Source organism: Hesperophylax consimilis, chromosome 7, assembly GCF_061612785.1.
Source record: "Hesperophylax consimilis isolate HC1 chromosome 7, BYU_Hcon_1.0, whole genome shotgun sequence".
NCBI classification, from domain to species: domain Eukaryota; kingdom Metazoa; phylum Arthropoda; class Insecta; order Trichoptera; family Limnephilidae; genus Hesperophylax; species Hesperophylax consimilis.
This window is the reverse complement of record NC_142842.1, coordinates 12,024,206-12,039,657: the sequence shown is the minus strand read 5'-3', so window position 1 is coordinate 12,039,657 and position 15,452 is coordinate 12,024,206. Positions and strand designations below refer to the sequence as shown.

The following is a 15,452-nucleotide window of genomic DNA, read 5'->3' as shown; positions in this document are numbered from 1 at the left end:
ATTAACACCTTTTGATTCTCCAGGCTGGAACGAAATGAATTGATCGCGTCTTTGATGAATTAATTAAATCTATGGATCACGTATATGATTTCTTTCAATTCTAAGAGCTTCATTAGTTCATCTCCATTCATTAATAAGCCAGTTATTTCACATAACAAACGACATTGTTCAAAGAGTTGTGTATATTGACAGCTTACCCGACACCTTGGAGACTGCGCTAAAAGCAGCGAATTTTGTCTACCGACTGTCGGAATCATATTCTGACTGTGCTCGCAAATATCGCCAACTGACTATGGATAACGGATTTCATCAAAATCGAATAGATATAGCTTTTTATCGATCTACCGTGCTAGATACCCTGATGAGAATTGTTAATGGAGGTTTTCGACTCCTAACATGAACAGGGCAAAATCGAATAGATATAGCGTTTTATCGATCTACCGTGCTAGATACCCTGATGAGAATTGTTAATGGAGGTTTTCGACTCCTAACATGAACAGGGCTTTCCGTGGCTGAAAAATATTAATCTCATCAAGAAGATACTTATTGAACTGATTTACGTCTCCCAAAACAGACTATATTATGATTAACACGCGAAACCATGAAATGAAATACATATTCGAAAATCAGATATGGTTTCATTTCGGCCAATTTTTGGTTGTCTAATCACGGAAATCGTAATTCTGCTGAATTCGGTATTATTTTTCCCATTTAATAATTTGATATCATGTTTAGGTAGTAAATATCAACAAAATATAGATAAAATAATGGAACGTGAATAATGTAAAGCGAACCGAAGCCCGTATTTTTTATTACATAAAAGAAGCACGAAACCCAAATTCAATTTGTGTAAGAAAATACTTAATAAAACAATCTGTTAATAAACAGTTTTTGTTAAGTCAATATTGGTCACATTCCGTGAACCGTTTCTACATAAAAATATAACCACGCTCCGGGAAAAGTTTAACCCCTCGGGTATTTTGATATTTTTAATTTATTTAGAAGTATTACCGGATGACACTAATTATACCAAATTAAATACTGTTTTTGAAAGATTCTAAGATCGCTTAGAAATATATCAGATGCTTTAATTAAATATTGCAGTTAGAACACATCTTGTCCTTTGAAACAGTGGAGCATTTTTTTGATAAGCCCAGAAAATATAAAGTATCAGATCTATAAAAACTGCTTTAAAGTTCAAAATCTTCTACTTACGAATCTCTTTTCGGTTATGGTTTAATTATTTTTTGTGGCAAATTAAGTTCTTTGGAAAATGATCGAAAATATTGAAATATTTGTGCCTGAACTTTGCAAAATAAATTAAACACACTTTTTGGCGATGTTTTGTTTCTTGCATAAATCAAAACAGGCGGCTGGTTTTGAGGCGGGAATTTAAATCTTATCAGTGTCTAAATAAGGAGTGTTATTGTGAGCGGCTCAAATGTTACTTTTTTTTTTTTTTTTATTAGAAAAAAAAAGATACATGATTTAGATTACACAATATTGAATATAGTACAGTTATTAATTACATAATATATGTATTTGATGTACCCCCATAAATAAGCAGGGCTTGTGTGTATGGGGGTGTTGTTATATTGGTTTATATTTGATATTATTCAGTTCAACTGTTCGGAATACTTTTTAAGGTGGCTTTTGAATTCGTTTATATTTGTATTCATGTTTCTAATTTTTTCTGGTAATGAGTTAGATATAACTCATTACCAGAAAAAATAACTCCGAGATATTCATGGTTGAACTGTCCTATTGTTTTTTTTACATTTAGGAGTAGGAAGTATGGACGTTTGTCTAAGATTTCTGTTATTTTTAAAGGGTGCAATTTTATTTTGAATATTGTTTTTATAAATTTGTAATGTTGCATGGTAGAAGTATATTGCACTTAATTTTCTGACCTTAAATTGTTTGAATAAAAGTTCGGACGAATATGAATAGGGTTTTTTTAATATGGTTTTTATTATTAGTTTTTGTGATACGTAAATTGTTTGTGTTTGATTTTTATATGTACCGCCCCAGCCTATAATGCCGTATTGTATAATTGATTGACAGAAAGCGAAGTATGTGGTTCTAAGTAATTTTTCGTTTAAAATATCTCTTAAACATCTAAATATATATGATAGTTTCCTTATTCTGTTGTTCAGAATATTTATATGTGGGGACCATTTTAAACGCTGGTACATGACGTAGTGCATCGCTTTAATATGAAACTAAAAATGTTCGTGTCATATAAAAAATCACAAACTTTATTAAATCTTTCGCAAACGTGTAAAGTTTTACAGTCGATGCTTTTTGGAATATATTGCAATTATTTGGAAGTATATTATAGTAAACTTGTAGATGAAAATAAAAAAAGCGTGGTTTTGGCTTTCTAACTCTAACTAATTGAATAATATATCTCACCGTGATACAAAAGGAGAACGACTTTTGAGTGCGTCTCAGTTTATGCCGTAAAGTACATAAAAAGTATTCGAGGGGTTAAGGAGAAAATGTGACGTAAAAAAAACTTACATCGCATGTAACTTCGATATCTTCTTGACCGGGCATGAAGATGAGCATGTCTCCTTCGCTGGGTTGAAGATGAATTTGCAAAGCCTGAAACAAATCAAAAAAGTGTTAATAAAAGTAAAGTTAAGAAGAAAACGAAAAAAAAAATGTTATCATATAGATAACTGAACAGACTCAATAATCTATCCATTCTGGAAGTAGCTACGCATCAAAAAGGCTATCAACTGTCTGCCTAGAACATATCCTAACATACTTTCTACGCGTATTAATCCGACCCTCCGCGGTGCAAGGTTGAGAGTCCGGCTGGAGAGTTTAAAAGGTCTCCCTAAGCCGGCCTCTCACCAAGACCTGGTGACACCTCACCCAAGAGCCCGGGCACCCCTGCTAAATCACCAGCCTTAACTTGCCACTTGGGGTGACCTATGGTGTTGGTTATCCAATTAATGGTTCCCGGGTGGCATTACTCATTGGCATTGGGCTGATCAAGTATCACAGGTATTCGGAATGTCGGTATCCGAGGCTCTCTGTGCAGCTAGAGGGGTGAAGGAGTCTGGTTCATCAGGTCAATGAGAGTTGGGGGTCATGATTCTCGAAACTCGACAAGTAGAATTCATGAAAATTTTATTTATAAAACCATTTTTTTATTAGGCCCTATTTTTTATGTACATCCGGTGCTACTCCCACTTTTCAGATATTTAACGAACACAGAGGAATACATAAAAAAGTGAATAGGTAACTACGTGCATATTGTAAGAAAACGAGATTCGTTATGGGCTGTTTTTCGACAGTTTAAAAATGTTGTGAAAAATACTTAATTCAAACAATATCATTTAAAATTTTATGCAGAGTCACGCCATGGTATTGAATAATTTATGCAACTCATGTAGAGCATGATTGTAGAAAGGGTATTTTATACCTAGACACTAAGAAATTGACAATAAAACGTGTTCACAAAAACATTTAACATTTTTTACATCGCCAGAAAATCCACCAGGCAGGCAAAAAGCAACTAGCCATTAAAACGATTAAAAATAATTATTCCCGTGAACAAAGCGAAAATATCACGAGATTTTTTAACAGTTCCACCGGGTGTATAAACACGTTTTCTTCGTATTTCGATCATTCCGTCTGTGTCAAAAATACACGCGAAATACTTAATACCGAACAATCACCCACGCTACATATCAGTATTAAACATATATTATTTATTTATTTACGGTACAAGTACCTTTAATAACAGCATAAATCATGTAAAAAAACAATCGTGCAGTATAAACTGAGCATTTTAATTGCTTGTTCGTAATAATATTTATGTGACAAAAAATTTAATTTGTAATCAAATACTATCTCCAAATCATTTATTTCACTGGCTGAAATGAGTTTATAATCAATAAGCGTTTATCGATATATGATCGGGTTTTTGGTTTTAAAAATCTAATAGTTTGACATTTACTTAAATTGATTTGCAATTTATTGATGACTCATCAGTCGTATAGGTTTTCAGATTATTCTGTATACAAATTCAGTCGTACACACTTATTATAATTTTATAAGTCTTTAGGTCATCAGCAAAAAGTAAAACATTAACATTGAAAAATAGAACAATGTCATTAATAAATAAAATTGGGCTGAAGTGGGATCCTTGTGGGACACCAAGGCAATACACTCGTGGTAATAAAGTGATATGATATGGTAGATTTCATTTTAACTGTAAGTTTTCTGTTTTTAAGATAGCTAAGTATGTATTTAAAAAGATTCCTCTTAATACCTATATTTTGAGTTTCGTTATAGTCTTTTTTATCAATATTTTAAATATAAAACGAAAAAAAAACATTAAACATTTCCACATAATATAGTTAAGCAAAACAATAGCAGACGATAACTATCAAATAATGTCCGCCATCTTAAACTGTACGAAAATCAGCACCAGAATAAAAAAATGTCATCCCGAATCCGTATGAAAAAATGGTAATCCGTATGGAATCTGGACGAAATGGCAGTAGGCCGAAGTAGGCCAAACCCCACCCCGGTACATAGGATGATGAGGTCATTTTAGGTTAGGTTAGGCGTAGTGATGATGATATTTCATGTTAGGTTAGGTTAGGCATGGTGACGATGATGATGATATTTTATGTTAGGTTATGTTAGGCATTTTGACGATGATGATGATATTTTAGGTTTGGTTAGGTTCACCTTTCTTCAATGTTCAGTTTTGAGTTTCGTCACGGAATCACATATTAACAAGTAATAAAAAAGGATTACTTGTTTGACAGCCCCATCGACGTAATCTTCGCAAACGTTCTTGCTGAAGAAGGTCTCCACGGGAAAGGTCCTGCCGGGGATGGTGAAGGTTGGCACGTTGCCGAAGAAGGACGAGAACTTAGTCGAGTCCATCGTGGCAGAGGTCACGATCAGTCGAAGGTCATGGCGACGGGTCACCACCTGGAACAAAAAGAAAACAAATAAATTATATAAATAGTGGTGCCAGACCTGAATAGACAAGTTCTTCCCCTCTGCCTTCAGCCTCACGACATACCTTCTTTTGCGTTACTCACATAAGAAATAAAATAAATAACGGTTTGGAACGTGGATTCGGTAACGCAGTACTAGAGCCTGTGCCCAGAAAGCAGAAAGATCAGAATTTGATTCTGTATGTACGTATTTCTAATTCATATTGTTTGAATATTATTAATACTGCTTTATTGATTGATAAGGATGGTATTTTAGCGGTTATAATAGTAGTCCTCGCGTCTAAAAAAGTAAAAAGGTTTAAATGGTAGAAGTCGTGAACACCCGAGGAAGACAACGCTTTATCTCTGTACTGGAATGAGATACTCAATCGAATTAAAGTCGATCAAATATTTTTTTAACAGTAACAATCTGGTTACACACGCGAATGGTAGAAAAAAATGGCGACTTCCGAGGAAGACTTAACGCTTTATCTTTACACTGGATTGAGTATGAGACGTAAAATGCAATTATTTCCACTTTAAAAGGTTCACTAGAATTCAAAAACTTTACCCCAAACCACTCATAACTCCGAGCTACGCCGGGTGTACGTCAGCTAGTATTTAATAAATCAAAACCACAATTTCTTCCGAAGTTATAAGATTTATAAGTATATTAAGTGAGAAACATTGTTTTGTATTTCAACTACGCAATTATACAATTTGAACCGTACCAACTATCTCTATGACCATTGTTTTTTAAAACTATCTTCAGGCAGATAGGTGCCATAACATTGAAAAATTTTCGCACATGAAAAAATAAACTTTACCGAAGAATTAAAACGGCCACCATCTTGAAACGGAGACGAAACATACAAAAAAATACTGACAGACGAAATGCGAAACGGTCGAGTTAAAATAGAACTTCACTAGGCTCAGTCAATAACATTTATAACAGAAAATTGTTTTTGTCTTTTTCAAAATTGCAACTGATTTGTCAAGAATTCAGACTATCCCGTGATTTTTCACCCCCTTTTTCGTCCTCCAATAATAATGATAAAAGTTTAGCTCCAATAATAATTTTAAAAAGTCAACTATTTATAAAACGCAAATGTATTATCATAATCCCTACAAATAAAATGGCGTACACTGAAAATGGCGGGACAATATTATATTGAGCACGGAAAACTTATTATATTAAATAAAATGGCGTACACTGAAAATGGCGGGACAATATTATATTGAGCACGGAAAACTTATTATATTAAATAAAATGGCGTACACTGAAAATGGCGAGACAATATTATATTGAGCACGGAAAACTTATTAAATTAAATTTGGAATACGATTCTTCCACTGCAATTAGTCAAAAGATTTTTTACAGGTAATTTTTTGCAAGAGAAACAGCTCTGCTATAAATAAATGCGATGGCGGAGATTTGTTTTATAAGTATATATTTATTATAATGTTTGCGCAGGGCTCTTTGCAAATACAAACCACTATAATAAGCATTTAAAAAAATAATAATATAAAGATATAATATTACGTAAACAAGAAATATAATTTATGTTGAAATGTCATGACATAAAAACACATAGAAACTTGCAATCTACGAGTAATTAACGACGTGTGAGGATTGCAATATGCAGGATTAATGATAGCAATCTTCTAATTATCCTCAAGTCAATTTAATAAATTGGCTCCTTCGCAACTAATCCGGGGATCACGGATTCAAATCCAGGCGTGCGCAAGTTAATTTTATTTGATTCATTTGTGCTATTTTGCAAATAATTAAAAATAATACGTAGTATATTTGTGGCAATGCCATGAACTTGCCCACGTTACTCTTCATCATCTCCTTCTGATTCCCAATACCTTCAGCGTCACAACATCACCCAATTGCGGGGTGCCATAGTCTCACTGGCTCCTGGGTTAACTCTCCTCACTGGTGGTTGGGACACTTGCGCGGTGCTTACATAAAAATAAAAATAAAGGTGTACCACAGCTGTGCAGTCCATATATCTGTATAATTACGTAAAGAAGAGCATGTGCGTGTGTTTGTTTTTTACACAAATCTACAGCTATATTGACGAAATTTCGCACACTCGACTCTCAAGATGTTTACATTTGTTTTACAATTTGAAAGAATGGATTTATAATGTTAGACTAGAAATAACCGTGTGCAGCGGAAATTCAATAAAAATCGAGTAAAAGGGTTTGGTCTCGTGTTATTTTTATTATCACTGGGTGTTTTCTACCAAACGTAGTACCTATACATATACTATAGTAATCTAACTATATTATTTTTGAGTACATAATGAAAAACTGTAACTATACTGGTTAGATTAGCAAATGCTGAAACGTTATAAACGTACGTATAATAGTTACCGTTCCCAAAGAAGTCGTCGCTACGACTTGTTCAAGATACCACACGGCAGAACAGATGTTCTGGCACAGCCTAGCATAAAAAGAGCAATTATGCTATTGAATTAAATGTCTACAACAGTGGATGTGTTTAATTACTCTTAAAATAATCTTATTTTTTTGACTAAGCATAGCGAAGTCCCGTTTTAACTTGATTGGCAATTCGTCCGTCAGTAAATGTATAGGTACGTTCCGTTTACGTTTCAAGATGGTGGTCGTTCAAATGATCCTGTAAAGATTTATTTGGACTTTTTTATTCACTTTTTTTTCAATATTATGGCAGGTACTACTTACTGCCTGAAGATAGTTAAAAAAAATAATTGCCATTGAGATAGTGACGTTTCTTTGGACAGACAAATTGTATAATTCCTTGTTGAAAATAATAAAAAAGTGACATAAAGTGTTTGAGAGGTAGGTAAGTATTGAAGCACCTACTTACAAATCTTATGATTTCAGAGGAAATTTTAGTTTTTGGACGCCAGCTCTACTGCTCAAAGAACGTTCAGAATGTTAAAATAAGGAATCTTGTACTGCTGTAAATGGATAAATAATTTGTCGTACAACAAAAAAATGTATATTGAAAAAAAAAAGTCAGGGCACGTCTGGTATTAGCATTCCAATAAAGATACAAACTTGGATAAACAATGCGAGACAAAGGAGGCATTGTCGAGCAGAGTATATTCGTACAGCGTTAGTGGGTGAAGTTCAACAAAACTTAAATGGTAAACGGGAGATGAAGGTTATGAAATTGCGATGTTATAACAATCTGAATTAATTATATTCATTACTGGAGGCAGAAAATTGGACTTCGATACAGACAATAATTACTAGTATGTACACAGCGTAATGAATAATTTGGGTCTGCTAAGCATTTTCTTGGGTTCATAAATTAATTTAACGAAAAACGAATTTATACAGGGTGTTAAGGGACGTGCTCGACTTACTTTAACCAGTAATTTCTGACATTATTTGGAGTAAAAAATTTGGTATCATTGTTTGCGAAATACAAACATTAATTTCTTGGATTTATATTTACCAACACATGCATAAGGCATTTATGTTATTAAAAGGTAATAACTTTCATGGAATTCTTTTTAAATTTATGCGGTAACAGTCAATTAAAAAATAATATATCAGAAATAATCTAACTTTTTCAAGATCGGGAACATCATGCGTCCGTCTTTCGTAATGCGACTTTTCGAGCTCTTTCGCAGCCAGTTACACATTTTTTTATTAATAAGAATTCGAGATGGAAATTGTAGTCTTTATTTAATATGTAACTAAAACACCGTTTAATGATTTTAAAGAGATTTTTTATTATTAGTAAGGCTGTTAAAATTTTATAATGAGCATGCAATCAGCTTTATATGAATACAATATAGCTAGCTGGATTAAAATAATATTCAGCATTCTTTTAGAAGGGTTGGGTCTCATTCCATTAGACATTACATGAAAGCCGAATGGTGTCAGAGATGAAAGAGAGCCACTGAATTCCAACTACGCACTTTACTTGTGATAATGTTAGCCGGGCGATCAATAAAATGGCTAGACATTGGGCTGGAAAGTTGGACGCTAGACACTTGACTGAAACAGCCAATAAAAACGAGTTGGTACATTAACCCTTTACATACCGAGGGGGCTTGTTCGTCTAGCTATATTTAGATTATCGTAATTATGGTGGATTTTGAATCCTGTTTGTTGTACTTAATTATCTTAGTATTTTATATGTAATGTTTTGATCCATATTATGACAACTTGCATCGGCGTCTCACGCCGTTGGGACAGCAAGATTCTCTTACATTTTGGTTAAAATTGTTTTTTTTTTTCATCAAGTTTCGTAGATTTTTTCCTCTTTAAAAGTTCAGGCAGTTCTCAGGCATTTATGGAACAAAGTTCTGTTGAAAATATTTTATATTTATTTTTTAGAACAAGGTTCCAATTGCAATTGAAGAGCAACTTAGTTCTATTTAAGAAACTTTGTTTATATTTTTAGAACAACAAGATTCTACATGAAAATTTAACGGGCAACTTAGTTCTATTTGCCATAGATAAAATATTTTTGAAGCAACATGGTTGCTGCCGATTGAGTTGCCAAACTGAGAAAATAAATTAAAAATGACATTTACGAAAAAGTGACTATACAGAAGTAATTGAAATATCTTTACATTTAAGAACATTTCATTTAGCCAAAAAAACTTATTAACAATAATCAGATAGAACCCTGTTGCTCTGAGTTTAGCTGATTTTCAAGGCAACAAGGTTCTATCTAATTTTTCTTTGCTTAGCTGAATTGCTAACTCATTTTTTGCATATAATGTTCTTAAACACAAAGGAAATTCATTTACAAGACGTTCTTTATTTTCAACTTATCATAAATATGTTAGTCTTTTATTCGGGACCTTGTTGTTCCAAGGGCACGATCATTTCGGCAGTTCTTTGTAGAGGGGAAATTCAAAACGTTTTTATATTTGTGCCCACAATGTGTCAATCACTGAACAAAAATCTCTAGTTGTGGTCTACATACGCCGATTTCAAAGAAATCTTATTTTACCAATAATTTTCGTAAGACCTTTCGAATTCTAGCCAATGTAACTTCAGGCCAATTCTGTTCAAGGAAGAATTTCGATATTTGGAATTTTTTTAATCAATTTCAACTGAAGTTAGATAAAAAAATTCTACTTCCGGCACACCAGACTTGCACACAACACACATCTATCAGTGTATGTCTTCAGTGGTGGCAATGATAAAACGATATTTAATTTAATATCATTTTATAATTGAATTTATGCATTTGAAAACTGCTGGGCCTTTATTTTATTACTAACAATAAAACAAATATTGCAAAAATATTTTTTATAATTCAGTAAACAAATGGTTAAAGATTTTTGCTATGCAGAAGGATTGGCTGCTAGCCAAGAAAATCTGTGTAAAAATTGGAGAATATAAACACTGTCACTTCAAATTGCAAAAACCGAAATTATTTTTGGACTTGTGACTAAGAAGAATAAATGTAACCTATTTATAAAAGATTCCAATATAACTAAGCATTTATTTTCAAGGCGCGAATTAAAAGTTTAAATAGTCTCAAGGTTGGGGATTAAATCACAAAATTTGTTGCCATCAGATAAGCATTAGGAGATTTGAATGATTAGACTTGTCCTTACTAAAATCTAAATTTAACCTTTAAGCAAGCCGTTAAATGATACAGTTTGCACATCGCTATTTCCCGATATTAAAATAGCTGACAGAAAACAACTTTTAACCCTGCAACTTTTGATCTGCCGAGAAATCCACCGTGGATTTCTGACGTTTGTACCCGAAGTGTGCCGACGAATCCACAGTGAATTCGAAAGTAGTTCACCGCCCTTTTCCCGATTTTATTGTATTTTGTAACATTACGGAGTACTAAAATATTTTGTAAAAAGTGCAAACGTATTTATTTTAACCTGGAAATTTTGTATTAGTGAAAGTGAAAAATATTTCCGACGTTCAAAGCCATAGTACTGTATTTATTTTTAGAAAAGTCTCATATAATTTTTTTTTATTGTGAAGACCACTTATTTCGCTTTATGGAAAATATATATATAACCCACGAATATTTTCATGTTTCTTTATTATTAAAGAGATTTTTTATCTCTGAATATAAGTAGCTATTCTGGGAAAGTAGATAAGACAGATCTACTCGTATATATACTTTATAAATATATTCAAAAAATATGTGGTAAGACTGAACAATTAACAAAAACATTATTTTCCAAAAAAAACAAGTACCTAAGTTGTTAGAAAATAATGTCAGCCGGGCTTACGGCGGGCGATTGGCATTTTACCCCTGGCACACACTCGGAATGCCGACCTTGTACAGGAGTGCAAGGTCGGCATTTCAAGGGTTAAAAGCGCAACAAGGAATAAATAAACCCAAAAAATAATCACGGAAATTCTTTTGGCTGTGAAAATTTCAAAACTTTGAACAAGTTGTTAGATGTTAGATGAAGTTTGCCCTCCTATTGCCTGATATTAAAATACCTGACAGAAAACAACTTTCAAACAAATTGTTAAATTAATCATTTTGCACATCCCTATTGCTCGGTGTCAAAATAGATGACAAAAAACGACTGTAAGTTACAATGAGCCAATTGTACGATGCATTATTGCATTATTCTTAAAATAAATACGCCATTAAAATTGTGGAAGAACGGGCGCAGGCCGGAAAGCTAGCTTCTGTTAATATAATTGTAATTTTATTTGTTTATTCGTAGATTTTCTTTAATCACAATTTTAAGTTCACTCAACTCGGAATTTTATCTCTGAGAAAAGGCAAACATTTTTCAGCACCTATTTTTTATGTTCTTCTGGTTCTTCTCGCAGGTTAGCCAACATTCAATCTGGAGGCTGCAGCCCGGAATTACACTCCAACCAGTCACGTGTTAAGTTTCGAAGTCACGAGGGGCGACATCTTGCACTTTAAAATCGTTCTTTATTGTTAAGTTTATGATTGGCTACGTGGGTGTTGTTATTATAATGGCTGACAAACTGCTTCGCTTTGCGAAAGCATCGTTAAACTTACTAATGGGCGTTTCACATGATGATTTTTTTCATACATATCCCTATATGGAAATTATATCGGAACCCATATGAAAAATATTTACTTTAGGCTTTACACGATCATTATTTTCATAAAGATAGAGGCCATTAGAGAAGAAACATTTTGGGACAGTACTAACTTGACACATTGCTTTTGCCGTTGCCGTTAACGAATCACCAAAAATACAGTAAAAATACGTGAAATTCACAACACTGAACAGCAATAAACTTTCATAATCAGTAAGAAACACATAATGTTTAAGAATTTTTATCAATATTTTAAACATAACAGGCAAAATTTCCACACATAGTTACGTAAAACAAAGACACACGACATTGATGTCAAATAATGTCCGCCATTTTAAACTGTGCGAAAATTGGTATCATCATAGAATACTTACTTTTTTCATCCAGAATCCACAACATTAAAATACGAGCCGTATGGAAACTGGACGAAAAAAGTATCGTGTAAAACCCCCATTAAAAGTGATTTTTTTCGTTAGTTTATTGGAGACATTTTTTTGTAAATATGCACAAGGGACTTAACTATTCCTAGCTCTCCGTAGATAGTACGACCATAGCATCCCCAAACGGGGTACGTTTTGAGACTCCAGGAAGTGAGGAAGAGGAAGGTTGGGAATTAAACCGACTAATCAGATCTGGCTACCAAACCGAAGTATTCACCCTTGTTGTTGATAACTATGTTCGACTGCACGATATTTACTTCCACAAGGTTAATGAACATCCCAGTCCGCACATAAATAAATAGCAATCACTTCAGAACAAAATACGCCCATCAATCAAGCATCTAATACATGCCACGATCATTAAGTAAATTTATTTATTCGTTGCCAATTACTGTATGCAACTGATTGACGACTTTAAAATGTAAGTGAGTACACAAGCAAAGGTCATTCGGAGAAAATTGATGGTTTGGACGAAAACCATTAACGTGAATATTTGATACATTCTGACAGTCAATTTTCACTGACCTCGGTAAACCGTTAATGGACAGCTTTGAACACCATTTTCGACACACCATGAAAACATACCACATATTTACTATTCGTAAATACAAACATATTATTTTCAATATTAGGTTTTGATTCGTGTTGCACTTTTCCTTTTTTAAATACATCTATTTGAATTGAATTTTTATTTTTGGTTACGAATGAATGCAAATCTTGGAAGAGGAAAATAAACTCACTTACCGCAATCCGATCAAGCTAAAACTCAACAGATATGTATATACTCGTCGATGACAATGCATTCCATCAACTGTGTAACAATCCAGTTCTTCGGTAGGAAGTTTCAATCGTCAATCAAATCTATTGTTTTAAAAGACATTTAATAATAGATGTACAGTAAAAAAACTTAGTTTTTTTTTGAGCCAATATTACAGAAAGGCTTATGGTTTTCATAAACGCGGGTCAATTCTTCAAAATCAACCCCATTCGTGGTGAAAACTGAGAACCTTAAATCCATCATAATAAAGTAGAAAATCTGTGAGTTATGGCATCATGAAATTTACACAGTTTTTTTCCGTCGGGATTTTCATGAACAACGCACATCAAATCAATTGTTCCATTTTTTTAAGTTCAAACGTATAAAGATTTTGTAAACTTGGGCGAAACCGGGTAGTACAGTAAAGCTAGTCGGACAAAAATGACGAAGGTAAAAAATGTTAAAGGTAAACTAAGAAGTCATAGGGGCAGGTGGCCAACAGCGAATCCATTTCGTTGGCACTACACCCATAATAGCGGCGCCCCCGACTGTACCAATAAATCATTAGCAAGTTGTTTACATCAACATATATTTTTTCAAAACCAGAAATCTTTTAAACATACTAATTTGTTTATTAAATTGAACCAGTTATTCTTCATTCAAAATAAAAAAAATCAAGTTAAATACCTGCGTGGGATGTTAAGTTAGTGACGTCGTTGTATCGTGAGCGTCAGCAAAGCGAACAGTCCGAAATAGTACCGGTCATGTGAGTCGATGAGACGATGAGTCGACGGAGGGTAATGTTACTCTTTACTCCGCGACTTCAGACCCGGCGCCAAGTGGAAACACATATTTATCACGTAGGAATTTCAAAGCTGCACGGGATAAAGGAACAATCGATTTGAAAGAGTCGTAATGGAGCACAAGGGAACATTATTTAAAAATGCCGAAATGAAATTAATATTAAAAGTAGTCGCCATGGAACTATGGATTATTTTTTTAAAGTGTTAAATATGATCAACAATTAAAAATTGAATGCGTCGTAAAGGAACATTATTTGAAAATGTAAACAATTTTATATATTTTGTACCGCACAAGTATGACAACTGTCCAAAGTCAGTAGGACTTTGATATCCCCAGTTTGGGGTACGTTGTGTTGTTGAGGCAAGTCGGGAGAGGAAGAATATGAGAGAGAGGATAGTTGGGATATACCTGACTATTCAGATCTGGTACCTAAGGCTACATGAAACTCTTACAAATAGAACAAATTAAAAAAATCGTGATGCAGCCCGCTAAGTGGAGGATACCCCGATGGTAGCCAACCTGTAAAGAGCTCCAGAAGAAGAAACAAATTTGAACAGGCCATATATTGGACCTAGGGAGGGAAAAAGGGACTTACTTGAGACGACGAATAGATTTAGCCTACAAACCAGACGCTATGCAAATCTCGCAATACTTAGTTTCAATATAGTGCAAAACTCTATTGATAACTCTTGGAATGATATGGCTCATACGTGTTACCACGTAACTTGTCACCACGACTTGTTCAAGACACAAGAGGAATGGGCTTTGAATAAAGTTAGCATGCATGTTATTGAATGAAATTTATAAAATGGTAGATATATTTAATTTGTATTATAAATAACGTTAAAACGTATTTGTATACCTAACCTCCCAAACGTTCAGAATTTTAAAATAAGAAATCTTGTTCCGGAAGATTAATCTATGGACAATCTATATAAATAAAAATGTAAATGTTCGTTTGTTCAAAATTTGAAATCTAAGAAAGTCCTTTACCGATTGCTTTGAAATTTTGACACATCGTTGCATTCGAATACGCGTGTGTTTTTATATACCTATATCATATTGATTGTTTCTCTATCTGCACATACAGACCGAGCCATAGTAATGCGTGCCTATATTATATAAATATCACCTGCGACAAGTAAAACATGTTTTTTTAACGGCGTAATCTTTGGATAAACATGCTTTAACAAAAAACAGTCCATTTTTTGGACGTTAAAGGAAAATGCGCTATTGTTCTTTATCTGCACAAACAGATAGACAGCAACGCGTGGCGGGGTACAGCTAGTGAATATAATAAAAAAATTAAATTTAAAAATTAAAATTTAACAATATTTGCGTTTTCACGCTTGATAATAGTTTCGCTTTGGAAGGAATTTTCAAAAAAAGTTTTAGAAAGCCTTTTTAACAGAAGTAAATCAAATAAAATTTATCGTGACATTTAATAAAAAA

At 33.5% G+C, this 15,452-nt stretch overlaps 1 protein-coding gene across 4 annotated transcripts in view; it reads right to left on the bottom strand.

The window, feature by feature from the left end:
- The window catches only part of Prp16 (ATP-dependent RNA helicase l(1)G0007), a 204,964-nt gene that overhangs the window by 48,749 nt on the left and 140,763 nt on the right, over positions 1-15,452 (bottom strand). For all 4 annotated transcript variants that reach the window (XM_089633211.1, XM_089633213.1, XM_089633214.1 and 1 more), the window contains 2 exons: positions 4,783-4,962; positions 2,524-2,607 (listed from right to left, as the gene is read on the bottom strand). In XM_089633211.1, the coding sequence (XP_089489337.1) occupies positions 2,524-2,607; positions 4,783-4,962 (264 nt within the window). The remainder of the gene's footprint in view (positions 1-2,523; positions 2,608-4,782; positions 4,963-15,452) is intronic.